Source organism: Suncus etruscus, chromosome 9 (genome assembly GCF_024139225.1).
Source record: "Suncus etruscus isolate mSunEtr1 chromosome 9, mSunEtr1.pri.cur, whole genome shotgun sequence".
NCBI classification, from domain to species: Eukaryota; Metazoa; Chordata; class Mammalia; order Eulipotyphla; family Soricidae; genus Suncus; species Suncus etruscus.
Genome location: NC_064856.1, coordinates 69,157,941 through 69,174,367, shown reverse-complemented (window position 1 = coordinate 69,174,367; position 16,427 = coordinate 69,157,941). Strand labels below are relative to the sequence as shown.

At 37.5% G+C, this 16,427-nt stretch overlaps 1 protein-coding gene across 1 annotated transcript; it reads left to right on the top strand.

The window, feature by feature from the left end:
* Positions 1 to 7,131: 7,131 nt before the first annotated feature.
* On the top strand, positions 7,132 to 16,157 carry LOC126018569 (mas-related G-protein coupled receptor member A6-like). The gene is made up of 2 exons (XM_049780686.1): positions 7,132 to 7,454; positions 15,194 to 16,157. Exons 1-2 carry the CDS (start codon positions 7,132 to 7,134, stop codon positions 16,155 to 16,157), a joined length of 1,287 nt encoding a protein of 428 aa, XP_049636643.1.
* Positions 16,158 to 16,427: the final 270 nt, after the last annotated feature.

Here is a 16,427-nt window from a genome sequence, read left to right as displayed (position 1 = left end):
ATGCCCGAAGAGTACCAGCTAAAAAAATAACCCAGGAGAAACACCCCAAGACACATCCTAGTCTCAATAATGAATCCCACAGATAGAGATAGAATACTGCAAGCAGCAAGATCAAAAAGGGAAATTACATTCCAGGGAGCATCCTTGAAATTTACAGCAGACCTGTCACCAGAAACACTCAAGGCCAGAAGGCAGTGCTGCTATATAGTGACAAAACTCAATGAAATAAATGCTTCACCAAGAATACTGCACCCAGAAAAACTCACTTTCAGGTTTGAAGGAAGTATACATGGCTTCACAGATAAACAACAGCTCAAAAACTTTACAGACTCAAAAACAGCCTTAAAAGAAAAACTGAAAGATCTATTCTAAAGACAAGACAGAACAAAAAACACACCAAACTTCTACACAAAGATAGCAATAAATCCCATAACAATTATTTCTCTCAATGTCAATGGACTAAATGCACCCGTTAAGAGGCACAGAGTGGCGAAATGGATCAAAAACTGAAAGCAACCTTCTGCTGCCTACAAGAAACACACCTGAATAGTCAGAATAAACATAGACTCAAAATCAAAGGCTGGAGGAAAATCATTCAAGCAAACAACACCCTTAAAAAAGCGGGGGTGGCCATACTAATATCAGTGACACAAACTTTATACTCGGAAAAGTTGTAAGGGACAAATTCTTTCAAACCTTTCAAGAGGAACTACTACCAATCCTGGCCAGGTTTTTTTATGAAATCGAAAAAACAGGAACACTTCCAAATAGCTTTTATGAAGCCAACATCACCTTAATACCAAAACCAGATAGAGATGCTGCCAAAAAAGAAAATTACAGACCAATATCCCTGATGAACTCAGATGCAAAGATCCTCAACAAAATCCTGGTGAACAGGATCCAGGGCCTCATCAAGAAGATCATTCACAGTGATCAAGTAGGTTTCATCCCAGGAATGCAAGGCTGGTTTAACATCCGTAAATCTATCAACATAATGCACAAAATAAACAACAAGAAAAATAAAAATCACATGGTCATATCAATAGACTCAGAAAAAGCATTTGATCAGGTTCAACACCCATTCTTGATTAAAACTCTCAGCAAGATAGGAATAAAAGAAACCTTTCTCAATATAGTTAAAGCCATTTACCAGAAGCCAGTGGCAAATATTATCCTCAATGGAGATAAATTAAAATCCTTCCCTCTAAATTCTGGTACAAGACAAGGCTCTCCTCTCTCACCACTCCTATTCAACATAGTACTGTAATTACTGGCTATAGTGATTAAGCAAGAAAAAGATATCAAGGGAATCCATATAGAAAAGGAAGAAGTCAAGCTCTCACTGTTTGCAGATGACATGATACTCTACTTAGAAAACCCTAAAGACTCTACCAAAAAGCTTCTAGAAATAATAGATTCATATAGCAAAGTGACAGGCTACAAAATTAACACAAAAAAATCAATGGCCTTTTTATACACTATAATGATAGGGAAGAAATGGACAGTAAGAGAACAATCCCATTCACATTAGTGCCACACAAACTCAAATATCTTGGAGTCAACCTGACTAAAGATATGAAGAATCTATACAAAGAAAACTATAAAACACTGCTCCAATAAATAAGAGAGGACACGCAGAAATGGAAACACATACTTGCTCATGGATTGACAGGATCAACATCATTAAAATGGCAATACTTCCAAAAGCATTGGACAGATTTAACGCAATTCCTCTAAAGATACGCATGACATTCTTCAAAGAAGTGGATCAAACACTTCTGAAATTTATTTGGAACAATAAACAACCTAGAATAGCTAAAGCACTCCTTGGGAAAAGAAACTATGGGAGGCATTACTTTCCCCAATTTTAAGCTGTATTACAAAGCAACAGTTATAAAAACAGCATGGTATTGGAATAAAGACAGACCCTCAGATCAGTGGAATAGGCTTGAGTACTCAGAGAAGGTTCCTCAGAGATATAACCACCTAGTTTTTAATAAAGGAGCAAGAAATCCTAAATGGAGCAAGGAAAGCCTGTTCAACAAGTGGTGTTGGCACAACTAGTTAGCCACTTGCAAAAAAGCAAACTCAGAACCCCCAGCTAACACCATGTACAAAGGTAAAATCCAAGTGGATTAAAGACCTTGATATCAGATCTGAAACTATAAGGTATATAGAACAACATGTAGGTGAAACACTCCAGGACATTGAGACTAAAGGCATCTTTAAGGAGGAGACAGAACTTTCCAAAGTGGAAGCAGAGAGAAACACATGGGACTATATTAAGCTGAGAAGCTTCTGCATCTCAAAGGAAATAGTGGCTAAAGAAACTGTGGTACATATACACAATGGAATACTATGCAGCCATCAGGAGAAATGAAGTCATGAAATTTTCCTATACATGGATGTACATGGAATCTATTATGCTGAGTGAAGTAAGTCAGAGGGAGAGAGAAAGACGCAGAATGGTTTCACTCATCTATGGGCTTTAAGAAAAATAAAAGACATTTTAACAGTATTTCAGAGACAAGAGAATTAAGAGCTGGTAAGGGCAGCTCATGACATGAAGCTCATCACATAGAGTGATGAGTGCAGTTGGAGAGATGACTACACTGAAAACTATCATAACAATGTGAATGAATGAGGGAAGTAGAAAGCCTGTCTCGAGTACAGGTGGGGGGGGTGGGGAGGAGGGAGATCTGGGATATTGGTGGTGGGAATGTTGCACTGGTGAAGGGGGGTGTTCTTTACATGACTGTAATCATACAACTATAATCATATTTGTAATCACGGTGTTTAAATAAAGAGAATTATAAAAAAAGAAAGTAAGAAGAAAGAAAGAAAGAAAGAAAGAAAGAAAGAAAGAAAGAAAGAAAGAAAGAAAGAAAGAAAGAAAGAAAGAGAAAGAAAGAAAGAAAGAAAGAAAGAAAGAAAGAAGAAAGAAAGAAGGAAAAAGAAAAGAAAGAAAGAAAGAAAGAAAGAAAGAAAGAAGAAAGAAAGAAAGGAAAGAAAGAAAGGAAAGGAAAGGAAGGAAGGAAGGAAGGAAGGAAGGAAGGAAGGAAGGAAGGAAGGAAGGAAGGAAGGAAGGAAGGAAGGAAGGAAGGAAGGAAGAAGGAAGGAAGGAAGGAAGGAAGGAGGAAGGAAGGAAGGAAGAGGAAGGAAGGAAGGAAGGAAGAGAGAAGAGAAAGAAAGAAAGAAAGAAAGAAAGAAAGAAAGAAAGAAAGAAAGAAGAAAGAAAGAAAGAAAGAAAGAAAGAAAGAAAGAAAAGAAAAGAAAGAAAGAAAGCAAGAAAGAAAGAAAGAAAGAAAGAAAGAAAGAAAGAAAGAAAGAAAGAAAGAAAGAAAGAAAGAAAGAAAGAAAGAAAGAAAGAAAGAAAGAAAAGAAAAAAGAAAGAAAAGGAAAAAAGAAAGCAAAAAAAGAATTAAAAGACTAATTTACTACATTTTTGGAAATTCTACTTAAATTAAAAACTGATAAAACAAAATGTATTCCTTCTCTACTTCATGTTGTGATATATTGGCTGCAATAAATATAAAAGATAAAAAAAAAAAAAGATGGGCTTTCTGGTCTACCTGGACTTGAATGAAAATGGGTTCGGAGAGATAGCATGAAGATAAGGCATTTGCTTCACATGCAGAAGGTCATTGGTTCGAATGCCAGTATCTGCCATGAGCAATTTCTGAGTGTGGAGCCAGGAGTAACTCCTGAGCACTGCCAGGTGTGACCCAAAAACCAACAACAACAACAACTACTACTAATAAAGAAAAGGTGCTTCTTCTCTTCTGCTACACAACCTTTCTGGCATCTCTTCGAAGGATCTATGTTCGTCCTAGATTTATCTTCTCAGGAGCTTGTAGTTGATTCCTTGATACATATTTCTGGTTTTAGACACCCTGTGTTTAGGTTAGAAGTTTTTCTTTACATTTTCCTGTGATGCGCTTATGCAAACAGCTGCTCTTTTATTATTGACTAGTTTTTCCTTTAATAATTGTAGACAATATTGTTTGTTTACTGAAAACAAATGGGGGAATTGTTGTGTATGTAAATATTTTAGGGGATTATTATGTTACTGACCCTACCCTGATGATGATTGTGCCCTACCCTAGGGTGTGACTTGGCATTCTGCCCCCACCCTAGGGTGGTACCTGATTCTGCTTCCACCATTGGGCGGTATCTGATTCCACCATTGGGTGGTACCTGATTTTGGGGGATAAAAACAAGGGTCTGTGGAAGGCGAGAGGCTTTGGGCTGGAACTTATGCTGAGTTTTTGGACTTCAGTCTTGTCCACCGAATAAAGCTAATATTTCCACAAGCCTGACTGTCTGTGAGCTGTTTACCCGCCATTTCACCTCAAAACTGTCGGCTAGACAGGGTGGCAGACCTGTGTTCCGAGCTGGAGGGGAAAGACCTCATCCTCCATCCCTCCATCAGTCAACCTCTTCAGGGGCTGAATTGCAACAATTTAATGTTCTCAAATTGCTGGTATCAACAGTTGTGTCAAATTTGTAATTGACTTACTACATGAATTATTTAGGTATGCACTTTCCAATCAATAGCAGCACTCAAAGACAATTCTTCAGAGGACATTTAAAGATGTTCCTACAGTTAATGAAGCGGAAGTCTCTCTTCTCATGAGACACTGGAGATGTCATGATTAGTCAAGTGACATGATTATGAGTTTTCTTCCTCATAAAGATAAAACATTGAGATTCAACCATGTATTTATGAATTTGGTGTTATTGGTTTCCTGTTATAGATACCCAGGTTCTTAGGCTCTGGAAAAATAGAAATTAGCAAAAGAACAGAACTCTTACCCAAAATTTATTGAAAGCATTGGCTTACGGAAGGATAAGGAGCTGTGCACAGGCTCTAGAAATGCAGCACAGGGCAGAATGTTGAAGAACTCCTCAAAGAAGAGTGGTCAGGGGTTCAACTCTCGCAGGTTATATCCAAAAACAGTTGTCCAAATTGGGAACTCCCTTGTCCTCTACTGAGAGATTCTGCACTGAGCTGAGAACTATCCACAGCCACAGTTTTATTTACACTTTACCAGGGTCTGATACAGGCGGCATATGGTCTAAGTAAAAAGGCAAAAGTGTTCATTACTTCCCTACAGAAAGGTCCTATAAATGACAAATTGCTTAAGATTGCTACTGCTGGGGCCGGGCGGTGGCGCTGGAGGTAAGGTGCCTGCCTTACCTGCGCTAGCCTAGGAGACGGACCGCGGTTCGATCCCCCGGCGTCCCATATGGTCCCCCAAGCCAGGAGCGACTTCTGAGCGCATAGCCAGGAGTAACCCCTGAGCGTTCCCGGGTGTGGCCCAAAAACCAAAAAAAAAAAAAAAAAAAAAAAAAAAAAAAAAGATTGCTACTGCTTTGCTGGAGCAAAGAGATGGGAGAAAATTTGTTATTCAAATGCTCAAATTATATCTGAAATTGTTGTTGGCTAAGGGGTGTTTTTTATTTAGGTAAATTTTCTGAAGAATTTACATGTTGGTCTCCTTGATTGGACTGGGGAGAGGGAGTCCAGACTAGTCATTCTCAAATTCCCTGTGCTTTTAAAGAAATTTTAATAATCCTTTATGATTGTTTGTCTATCTACTTGTTATACTAACAGCAAATAGTTTTTCAAGGTAATCAGAGACTACTCTTTTCTTAAACTATTTTTGTCTAAACCACATGAATGAAAGGAAAAATAAAACTCATATGAATAGGGGCTAGAATGATAGTACAGCGATCGGGCATTTGCCTTGCATGCGGCTGAGACAAACCGAGTTTCTTCCCTCGCATCTCATATGGTCTCCCTCCACCCCCAAGCAGAGCAATTTCTGAATGAAGAACCAGGAGTAACCGCTGAGCACTGGAAGGTACCCCCCCCAAAAAAAAACACCTCATATGAACATATTAGTAAATACAGAATAAACTTTGGACAAGATCCAACATTCATTTATGATCAAAAACCTCCACAGGGGCCAGAGCTATATAACACAGCAGATAGAACGTTGGCGTTGCACAGGGATGACCTGAGTTTGATCCCCAGCATCTCATATGGTCCCCTGAACCTGCCAGGAGCAATTTCTGAGTGCAGAGCCAGGAGTAACCCCTGAGTGCCACCAGGTGTGACCCCCAAACCAAAGCAAACCAAACCAAAAAACCTTCATTAAAAGAAAATTTGGGGGGTGGGGAGAGGAAAGTAGCTCTTGGTGTGCCATAAAGAACAGATTGATTCCTCATGTATCACACAGCCAAGCCTTTATAGCATTTCTTGGGTACCAGGATAACTGAGACCTTAAGAGTTTACCGGGGGGGGGGGGGACGATAGCATAGCGGGTAGGGCTTTGGGCGTTTGCCTTGCACACAACCCCCGCATGCCATCCATACAGCCCTCCAGAGCCCTACCAGGAGTGAGCATAGAGCCTGGAGTAAGCCCTGAGCACTGGTAGGTGTGGCGCCCCTCTGAGAGGTGGGGAGGGGGGGGGAAGAGGAGAGAGAGAGACAGAGACAGAGAGACAGAGAGAGAGAGACAGAGACAGAGACAGAGAGAGACAGAGACAGAGAGAGACAGAGACAGAGAGACAGAGAGAGACAGAGAGAGACGAGAGAGAGAGAGAGAGACGAGAGAGAAGAGAGAGGAGAGGAGAGAGAGGAGCAGAGAGGAGAGGAGAGAGGAGAGGGGATGAGAAAGAGGAGAGAGGAATGAGGAAAGAAAGGAGAGAGAAGAGGAGAGAGGAGTGGAGAGGAGAGGAGAGGAGAGGAGAGGAGAGGAGAGGAGAGGAGAGGAGAGGAGAGGAGAGAGGAAAGAGAGAGGAGAGAGAAAAGAGAGAGGAGTGGAGAGAGAGAAGAGGAAAGAGAGGAGAGAGAGAAGAGAAGAGAGAGAGAGAAGAGAGAAGGGAGGAAAGAGAGGAGAGAGAGGGAGAGAGGGAGGAGAGAGGAGATAGAGAAGAGGAGAGGAGAGAGGGGAGAGTGAGGGAAGAGGGGAGAGGAGGAGGAGAAGAAAGAGAGGAGAGAGGAAAGAGAGAGGAGGGGAGGGGAAGGGAGGAGTAGAGAGAAGAGAAGAGGAGAGAAGAGGGGAGGGGGGGGAGGAGGAGGAGAAGGCTGAGGATCCAAAGTTCCCGCCATGTAGACATCATCATGCCAACCCTCAAATCAAATCACTCCGACCCCAAAGAAGCCTCTGAGACTCCAGGAGTTCCCCGGGCCACCCAAGCCAAGACTTGGAGCTTCTACCCTGCACCGCACCAGCCTCCAGCAAGCGATCTGCACGCACGCACGCCCGCGGACCGGATCCCCGCGCTTCGGGAGAATGTTCAAGTGCTCCCAGTGACCACGGGCCCCTCTCCGGGCGACCTTCCACGCTCTCCGGGGCTCCCGGGACACGCCCAACCATCCACACGCGCGCGAGAGAAACACCCCACAGCCCCGCACCAGCCGCGGAAAGGACTCGGTCGGGCACGGTGCTAGATGGGATGGGGCCAGGGCGGGCGCTAGATGCGGGACCCGCCTCTCCCCAGGAGGAAGCAAACTATGGTCCATATTTATTGAAATTTTGATGTATTAGCTTCAGAATAAAGGTCCATTCGCATGCCTCTAGTGAATCTTCTGTGACATGGATCTTCTCTGCTTTCCCCTTTACCTTGAATCTTCCTCTTTAAGTAAGGTACTAGTAGGATCTTCCAGAGTCTATGTTCTTTGAGAATCAGATAGTTATAAAATTTACCTTGTAGTCCAAGGATTAGACATTTACTTCATCAATTCTCTGAAACAAAATATGTGTATGTGATCTAATAATAATTATCTTTAAGTAATATACATTCATACATTTTAAATCATTAGTGGTAGATTTGGAAAGAAAAAGAACTACATACACAGATCACACATGTACTGTCTATTTTTGGACAAAAAAAATACACTCACCTGACTCAAATCCTAGCATTAAAACATATCTACAACCATTTAAAGTTCTCCCAAGTATTTCCTGTCATCCTCTACTACAGAACAACTGTCTTTTCTACTTCTATATCAAAGATTTGTTTTGCCTGCCATTGATGTATTTTTGTATTATAAAATAAACTCTTTTCTTACCATTTTCTTTTGTTGACATTTAATTTCTTATATTTGGATCATAGAATAAACTCTTCTTCCTACTTTCTTTCATTAAAATAGCACTTTTAAAATTTACAAACATGCTAACAATGTATGTACCAGTGGTTTGTCCCTTTTATAGATCTGAGTTTTATTTACTAGCATGCAAGGCTTAAAGTAAATAAATAGTTTATTTTAATGTGAGCTATATGATAGCACTTTAGTTTGGGGTCTTATGTATAAGCTTCCATATACACTTAGTTAATAATTTTTCTGAGCATTTGCTTATATTTCTTTCAAATAAATGGCCTGAAATTAAATGCCTCAAGTAGGAATTAAGTTGTATGCTTAATTCTACGAGAAAATGATGAATAACTAATAACTTTTAGTAGTAAACAGTGATGGCACATGCAGATGTTCATTTATAATGGTTTAAACTTGAAAGTGATATCATGCTATAAATGTTATTTTTTCAATAAAATTAATGAGTGTGAAATGCTGTCTTCCTGTGGATTCTTTTATTTATTAATTTTATTTTAAATTACAATAAAATTATTGTAATAGTTTCTTTTCTAAGACATAAATATTTAAATATTTGCATATACTAAAATATAATATTTAAAGTAGTTCACTTAGTAAAATCTTATTTAATTTATATTAACTTTTCTTTTAATTGTTTATAAGATTTTTATTTGTTGAATGGAATAGCTTTTGTAGTTGTTTTATGTAAAGTATTCATTAAATTGACATATAATATACCTATATTATAATGTAAATATCTACATAAATTGTACATAATTTCAGAGTTTCACAGTCATTTTTCTCTCACATTTATTCAAAAGATATAACCTAAGTTCATCACTACACCTAGTAAAACAGCCCAGAGATGGAAACAATACAGAATGCCCAACTACAGATAAATGGACCCAAATATTGTAGAATATAAACACAATATTATACAGCTCTAAGAAGACGAAAAATTATACAATTTTAGCTATATGGATGGACTAGAGGATTGAATGAAGTCAGTCAGAAAAAAAAGTAGTAGATGCAGAGTAATCCCTCTCATATATGGGACCTAAAGATACACAGCAAGCAAGTTAGCAACAAAGGTCCAAAGGCAAGATGAAGAGATTACTGATCCATACAATTGCGTTGAGGGTTTGGAGTTCTTGGGAGAGATAGGGAATATATCGTTAATGGATGTGGGGCTAGAATTTTGTGCATAAGGAATGATTATTAATAGTATAATAAACCATAAAATCTCAATTAAAAAAAAACATAATAAGGGACAGAGCAATAGCACAGCGGTAGCGTCTATCTTTGCCTTGCATGCAGCTGACTCAGGACAGACCTTGATTGGATCCACCTGTGTCCCATATGGTCCCCCATGCCAGGAGCAATTTCTGAGCGCATAGCCAGGAGTAACTGCTGAACATCACTGGGTGCGACCCCCCCCACACACAAAAAAAAAGAAACCCTATAATAAATAATTAATTAAACAAAACAGAAAATTTTCTCCCCTCAACATGATCTGAATACTATTGGTATTATCATTCTAGGTAATTTGAAAAATCAAGATAACTGAATAGCTCTAAAACTTATTTGCAAAACATTGTTCATTCTTTAAATATTTCATCTATTCCTTTCAATCTTCTCTATGTTATTTGTAGTTACTACAAATTTCTTGGATATTTCATACTATATTAAACTGTATTTTCTCTTTGCTTTTGGTAATTATAAATTTGTTTAAATATATCAAACATAATGAGTACTAATGTTCCTCCAAAAGGAAATTTTTATTCCTTTTACAATATTTTATATAACATTTCCTATTGTCTATTTTCTATTGTCTATCTTCCATTATCTATCTTCTATTGCATATTATGCACTATTTTATTTAGAATCCTAGACTATTAATTGAAGTTAGTTTAAATTTTAAATATGATTTATATAAATTTTCTTCTATATCCTAAAATTTTATCATCTCATATAAGGGAAATCTATTCACTTATAGTGATAAATATAAATATATTATTCAAAATGTAACCATAATAAAAGGGCTTACAAAGAAACTTAAAATGATTTGATGATTCTAAGAATGTCAAAAAAGACTTTCATCACAGATTTGATCTACTTCTACAGTCAATCCTAAAATTTGGTAATTAATTGATCATAAAATTAATTAATTAGTATTATGACCAAGGAAAACCTATAGGTTTTCATATATTATAGAGAAGCTTAAGTGCTTGGTGCAGAGAATGTTCATGAATCTTAGTAATAAAATCTACCAGGACTAACATCACTTGGAATTGCTGCCCAGGTACACTTTGGAAATAAAAGAATTTACAGCAATCACTTGCATGGATGGAGATCACGTGACTGGGGATGCCCAGAATGAAAGAGAGACATAGGAATAAAATCAGATCAAATATTGAAAATCAGCTCCACAACAGTCATGACTCAAACAATTCTGTACTATCATTTGCCATCATGTCTCTAAACAGGAAATCACAGGAGCTGTCCAGAAACTTTGATAAGCTTCCCTCCCGCACTAATTTTCCCTTCTTCAGTCTCTTCTCAAAGTCCAGCTCAGAAGGCTTCAAAAGGGATCTGTGTGTCATCTATAAGAAAGAATGGAGGAAAGGTACGTTATATAAAAAACTTATTTCTGATGTGATACTGTATATTAGGCTCTTCGGCATATTCGTGGATGCAGCAGGAAAAAAGAATTTAGTTCCCTTCTGAAAATTTGAAAATGGGATGATTCAACTCTGAGAAATGAGAGATAGGATATAGCATGTTTCACTTTTAATGTTTCTCTTTTCATTCAACCCTCTATTTTCACTTGAAATTGCTCTCACTATGATAAATAGATTGCTTTTTTGATAGATGATAGCAGACTATATGTAGTGACCCTTATCTAAAGTTCTATAAGTAAGCCCGTTATGTTACTTATTTTATGAAAGTTGTTTTCGTATTTTCTTTCTTATATTTCTTACTTGAACACCAATACATTCAGATGGTCTAAAATAGAAGGGTAAAGAATAATTTCATTAGGAAGCAATTTATCAAAATGAACAGTTTAGCAAACATTATATAGATGGCTATCATTACCCATTAATAGAAGTCATAAAAGTGAAACTAGACTTGAAGGAAGAAAGAAAGGAAGCTTATCACGGGGTGGAAATTGGGTGTGGAAGACATTGGGACAATGACAGAGAGAAGTGGTGATGAGTATTGTGCTGGAATGTTTCAAGTATGAAAGCAGCCTACCTATAATGGTTTTGTAAGTCACAGTGCCTGAAATATAATTAAAAAAAAAAAAGAAGGGAGGAAGGAGTTGTTGGAATTAAGGAAGGATTGCTGTTGAAGCTATTAGTCTAGAAGTGAGTATAGGAAAGGTACCAGGCAGTTATATTAAGTGCATCACAAGTAGATTAAGTAGCATAATTACTGGCAAGTCACAACCTGGCAAGGAGAAATCCAGAAAATTAAAAATCCAAATATCTTTCATTCTGTCCTCACTCTCCAGTCCATTTCTCCATTTCACTAAATACACCTGCAAAAGAGGGAAAAAAGGGTCTTTCTATGGGACACAGATAAATTTACTTCTGTGAAACAAGGAAGAAACAAAATGGAAATAGGGTATGATAGCAAATGAAGAAGATTCATACCTTCTTCATTCAGTCCACTCATAGAAGGTTTTTCTTTGGATGGACTTTTCTCACATAATTGAATTGGTTTCTCATTTTTTGGCTTCAGTGTTTGTTTGCTATATCTCCGTCTTTGTCACTTTTGAGAAAATGATTTCTCAAAGTCATCTGAAATGCATCAACAATAAAATTAGTTATTATTTTATTTTGAAAGTTTGGTGCACATTCATTTATAAACATTTTAAGTCTACATTAATTGTGGTTAAAAAATAATCCTATTGTTATTGTGACTTTTTTTTTACTAAGACTGGACTCATAGTGAAAGAATCAAATGGATGTCCCTCGCAAAATCTTCTTCACTGTTACAAAGATGTGGTTTCATATTACATTTCCTCTGTGGTCTCTAGGATACATGAACTTCAGTTCTGGGGAAGAAAAAGAAAAGAAGGGAAGAGGAGAAGGTGTCTTTTTCAACTCACCCTCATAGTTAGAAAGTATCATGCAGCATTAAAGACGATTAGATAATTTGTTTTGTGCCAAAATTCTCTGAATGCTAATTCTTGACTAGAGGAAATGAGTTATAGTAGCTATGTTATCCTCAAATCTAAGGTTCTGGTGATTTTTCTTGGGTTTTTCTCACATAGTGTTATGTGACAGAACAGTGAGAGTTTCTCAGGTGGGTTCCAGAACCTTGCCTGGCATTGTACCTATTATTCTTTGCATGATAATAATTCATCTTTAAATGGAGTCTTATTGTGCTGCCGAGGATCATGTGATCCCTAAGAGGCAATGACTAGTTAAGGGTTTAAAATATTAAACAACAACCATCAAATATTAAACAACAACAACCAGAATTTTGATTTATCACCAATCAATATCACAATTTCAATTTATATAACATCATGAATAAAAATCATAGGTGCTTTGAAATACAGCATTAGAGGTTCAGTTCTCCAATTTAGTCTTTTTAGGCTACCAGGATTGCAGTAACTAATTTGGTACAAGACAGCCAAATTATTATTTCCTTCTATTTCCTAGCAATAGAAGTCCTCTTAACTCAGAGGCCTTCCACAAGGAGTCTTCTTCTGCATGGAATTCTTGTTTACTTTTACATAGTATGGAAAAGTCACATCATGTTGGAACTTGTTCCCAGATGGTTTTAAATCACATCTACTTTGCTCCCCATTTGATTTAATTTTCTTCCTAATCTCTGAAATTTTCTTAAGTTAGTCTAACTCCTATCCAATTTAAATATTCTAGTTGGCTTTATATGAATATTACTGGGTGCTTTCTCTGCTTCTTTGAACAGATGACACTTTTTCAGGCAGTAGAGCTAAAGCTAGTTAGAAGAAAGGACTTTGAGCTCGATGCTGGCATCTACCAGTTATATGCATGAGACATGGTACTTATCACTCAAGCCCTGATGCTTGAGTTTCTCTTTTTACAAGTGGTAACAACAGTTCTTAACAGTTTTTTTAAATATGTTATTATTTCATTTTTTTAAATTTTTTCATTAATTCATTTTTAAAACAGATTTATCAGTGATTCACAGTATATCAAGCTCAAAGATTAGTAGAAAGTGAAACAATTCCCCCATACTTGGCACTAAAGTTGCAGAGTCATCAATAAAAATCATCACTCATCCTCTCCAATGACTTCCTAAGTTGGAATTCACATGACATCAGTTTATTTGAGGGTGCCTCCAAAGCAATGCTTAGAGAGCCTAATGAACACTCCCAGTAATACACTCCCAGTAATGCATAGCAGTTCAATGCTATGATCCAAGGATGGTGTATTACTTGAGTTCTGAGGCTCAATTATTCCATCCAGACCACCTGAGACTTCCTATGTTACAGTCTGCAATGGTCAAACTGCCACCCTTGTGGTTCCAGGGATCAATCAGCACATAATTGCTAAGCTATATCCTCTCTGAAGTATCTGTTTTAATACATATAGCATCTATCATTGTAGAATTAGGCACCATTTTTATTTTCCAGCACCTTCTGGAAAAAATCCTCTCTATTCAGCTACATCCTCCCCAAACAAAGGAAAACATAACAACAACTAAAAAGATTCAGACCACTTCAAATTTTGTGAGGGACTGTATGGATGACTTTAAGTTCTTTCTTTTTCTTGTTCTTTCTTTCTTTCTTTTTTCATTCTATTGTTCTTTCTGTCTTTTTTCTTTCTATTGTTCTTTCTGTCTTTGTTCTTTCTTTCTTTTTTTTCTTCTTTTTTTGTTTTTGGACAACACCCTGTGGCTATCAGGGGGTAACACCTTTCTCTGCACTCAGAAATCACTCCTGGCAGCCTTATAGGTTCAAATGGCATGCCAGGAATCAAACCAGGGTCTATCCTGGGTCAGCCAATACAAGGCAAACACCCTACCACTGTGCTATCTCTCTGGCCCTAAGTTTTATATTTAATTGTAAAAACATTTCATCTTTAAACAGTATATAATTAAGAGAGATTCAAGTCTCTCCCAGCTTCACTGCCTTCATCTTTCCTAATAGGTGTCTTTCTCTACTATGATTTTTAAAAAATTAAATAAACTATAATTTATTGTCTTTCTGGACTTTACACTTAATGTTTTTGTCCACTAGAGGTTCTGGGTTAAAAAGTCCACAATACACAATATAATTATTATACCACATAAAGAATCTTCTCAAATATAAAAAGCTTTTTATAGAGATAAGAAATTCTCTTTTTAAAACTTACTTACATCTGAATTTTCTGATATTAGAGTTCATGTAAATTTTATTTACCTTTCAATTCATTTTCTATACCTTTAAAATATCATTTTATCATTCTTCAACCATTTGATGAAGATAAAAACAATTCATGATGTTCTTCAAATGTTAGGCCTTGAAAACACATTAATGAAGTGTGAAAAAGAACTTGCTCTCCGCAGGAATCTAGCACACTGGGTTATTTCTATCTAAGCAGACTTAGCTATATGCAATGGTGTTGTAATAGAGATAAAACTTCATTCTTGGCCTTACTGTCTCAGTTTCATTTTTGAGCAAACAGCATTCATGACCATAGGTATTGTCTGGAATTTACCACTTATTTTCTCAAAGATCAAACCTTATTGTTAGACAGAGAACAGGTGATTCCAATGAGCATGCAGATGCTGTCCCTCACAGCCTTGCCTGTCTTCTCCTCTTGAACAAGGCTCGATCTGAAGAGTTTGGAGCCTGGTTGATAAAGCCATAGAACAGTCCATGTATATAGAGGACTGAGTTTCAAGAGAAAAATCCCATATTTTATAATCAGGGAGTGCAGAAGTTGAGTGCAGGGAGAAGCTCTAAGATTATGCAAATGTCAATGAATATCTTAATCTCTGCTTAATCTATTCTTTCTCTGTAACATAAAATAGTAATTGTCAGTTAACAACATAGCCATGAAATCCAGTATATAAACCACAAATTCTTCAGTCTTGTTTGTTTTTTCAGGAATATCAGTGGAGGCTTTGTCAGCACAGATTCAACTATCTTATCCACGGGGACTGAATTTACAACACTGAATGGAAATTACCACACTTCTTTTTCAAGAGTGGACTTCGAGATCTTGATAATGAACTTATTGATAATCATCATTTCATTGGCTGGGATGACAGGAAATGTGATTGTACTCTGGGTTCTAAATTTCCAGATACAGAAGAATGCTTTCTCAGTCTACATTATCAATTTAGCTGGAGCTAATTTTCTCTATCTCTATTTCCGATTTATTTACTCCTTAAATTGGGCCATTGATATCTCCAATTCTATAGACTTCTATGTCCCCAACATTGTCTATACAATGTTGACCTCTGCCTATGTTGCAGGCCTGAGTTTTCTCAGTGCCATTGTCACTGAGCGGTGCTTCTCAGTGCTATATCCCAAAGAGTACCACTGCTCGCAACCAAATCGCATTTCAGCTCTCCTATGTGCCCTGCTCTGGGTTATGTCCCTGGTGCTGAGCACACTGAATCAAAATTACTGTAGTGGCTTCCATTTGTGTCCACAGTTTGGTTTTGTCATTGCTACATGGCTGGTTCTCTTATTTGTGCTTCTTTCTGTGTCCAGCCTCACCTTGCTGGTCAGATTGTTGTGTATCTCCAAGAGGATGCAGCTGACAAGATTGTATGTGAGCACCGGCCTCACAGTATTGGTCTTCCTTCTCTGTGGCCTGCCTTGGGGCTTCTACTGGTTCATCTTTTATTTGCTTGAAAATGACCCTGATACATTTACCTACGAATTGAATAGACCTGCATATATACTAACTTGTATCAACAGTTGTGCCAGTCCCATCATCTACTTCTTCGTTGGCTCCTTTAGGCAGTGGAAGCAGCATCAAAAGCAGAACCTCAAGTTGATTCTGACAAAGGCTTTTCAGGATATTGCTGAAGTGGCTGGACGTGAAGTCAGCATTCCATAGGCCCTGGAGATGGTGGAAAATAAGGGTTAATCCTAATTCAGAGTCTCTGATATAATCCTGCTGACATTACTTTGAGAATTAACTTTGTCCTTTTAGTTTGGTAGGTGTTCTTTTATTTATTCAGCTTGATACCCTGATCTTAAAAACTACTGAAAAAATAAATATAACACATATATGCTCATGACATAAGGGCAAACTGAAAGTTATCATTCATGAGCATGTCAAGTGAGTTTTGGCAAACACAAGTTTGTAAAACTCATTTTGTAAAAT

Bases quoted from the DNA above. Each gene is read 5' to 3' on its own strand.
- LOC126018569 (XM_049780686.1), top strand. From the start codon at position 7,132: ATGCCAACCCTCAAATCAAATCACTCCGACCCCAAAGAAGCCTCTGAG. The intron at 7,455-15,193 runs GTGCTAGATGGG...TTGTTTTTTCAG, and splicing joins AAAGGACTCGGTCGGGCACG to GAATATCAGTGGAGGCTTTG.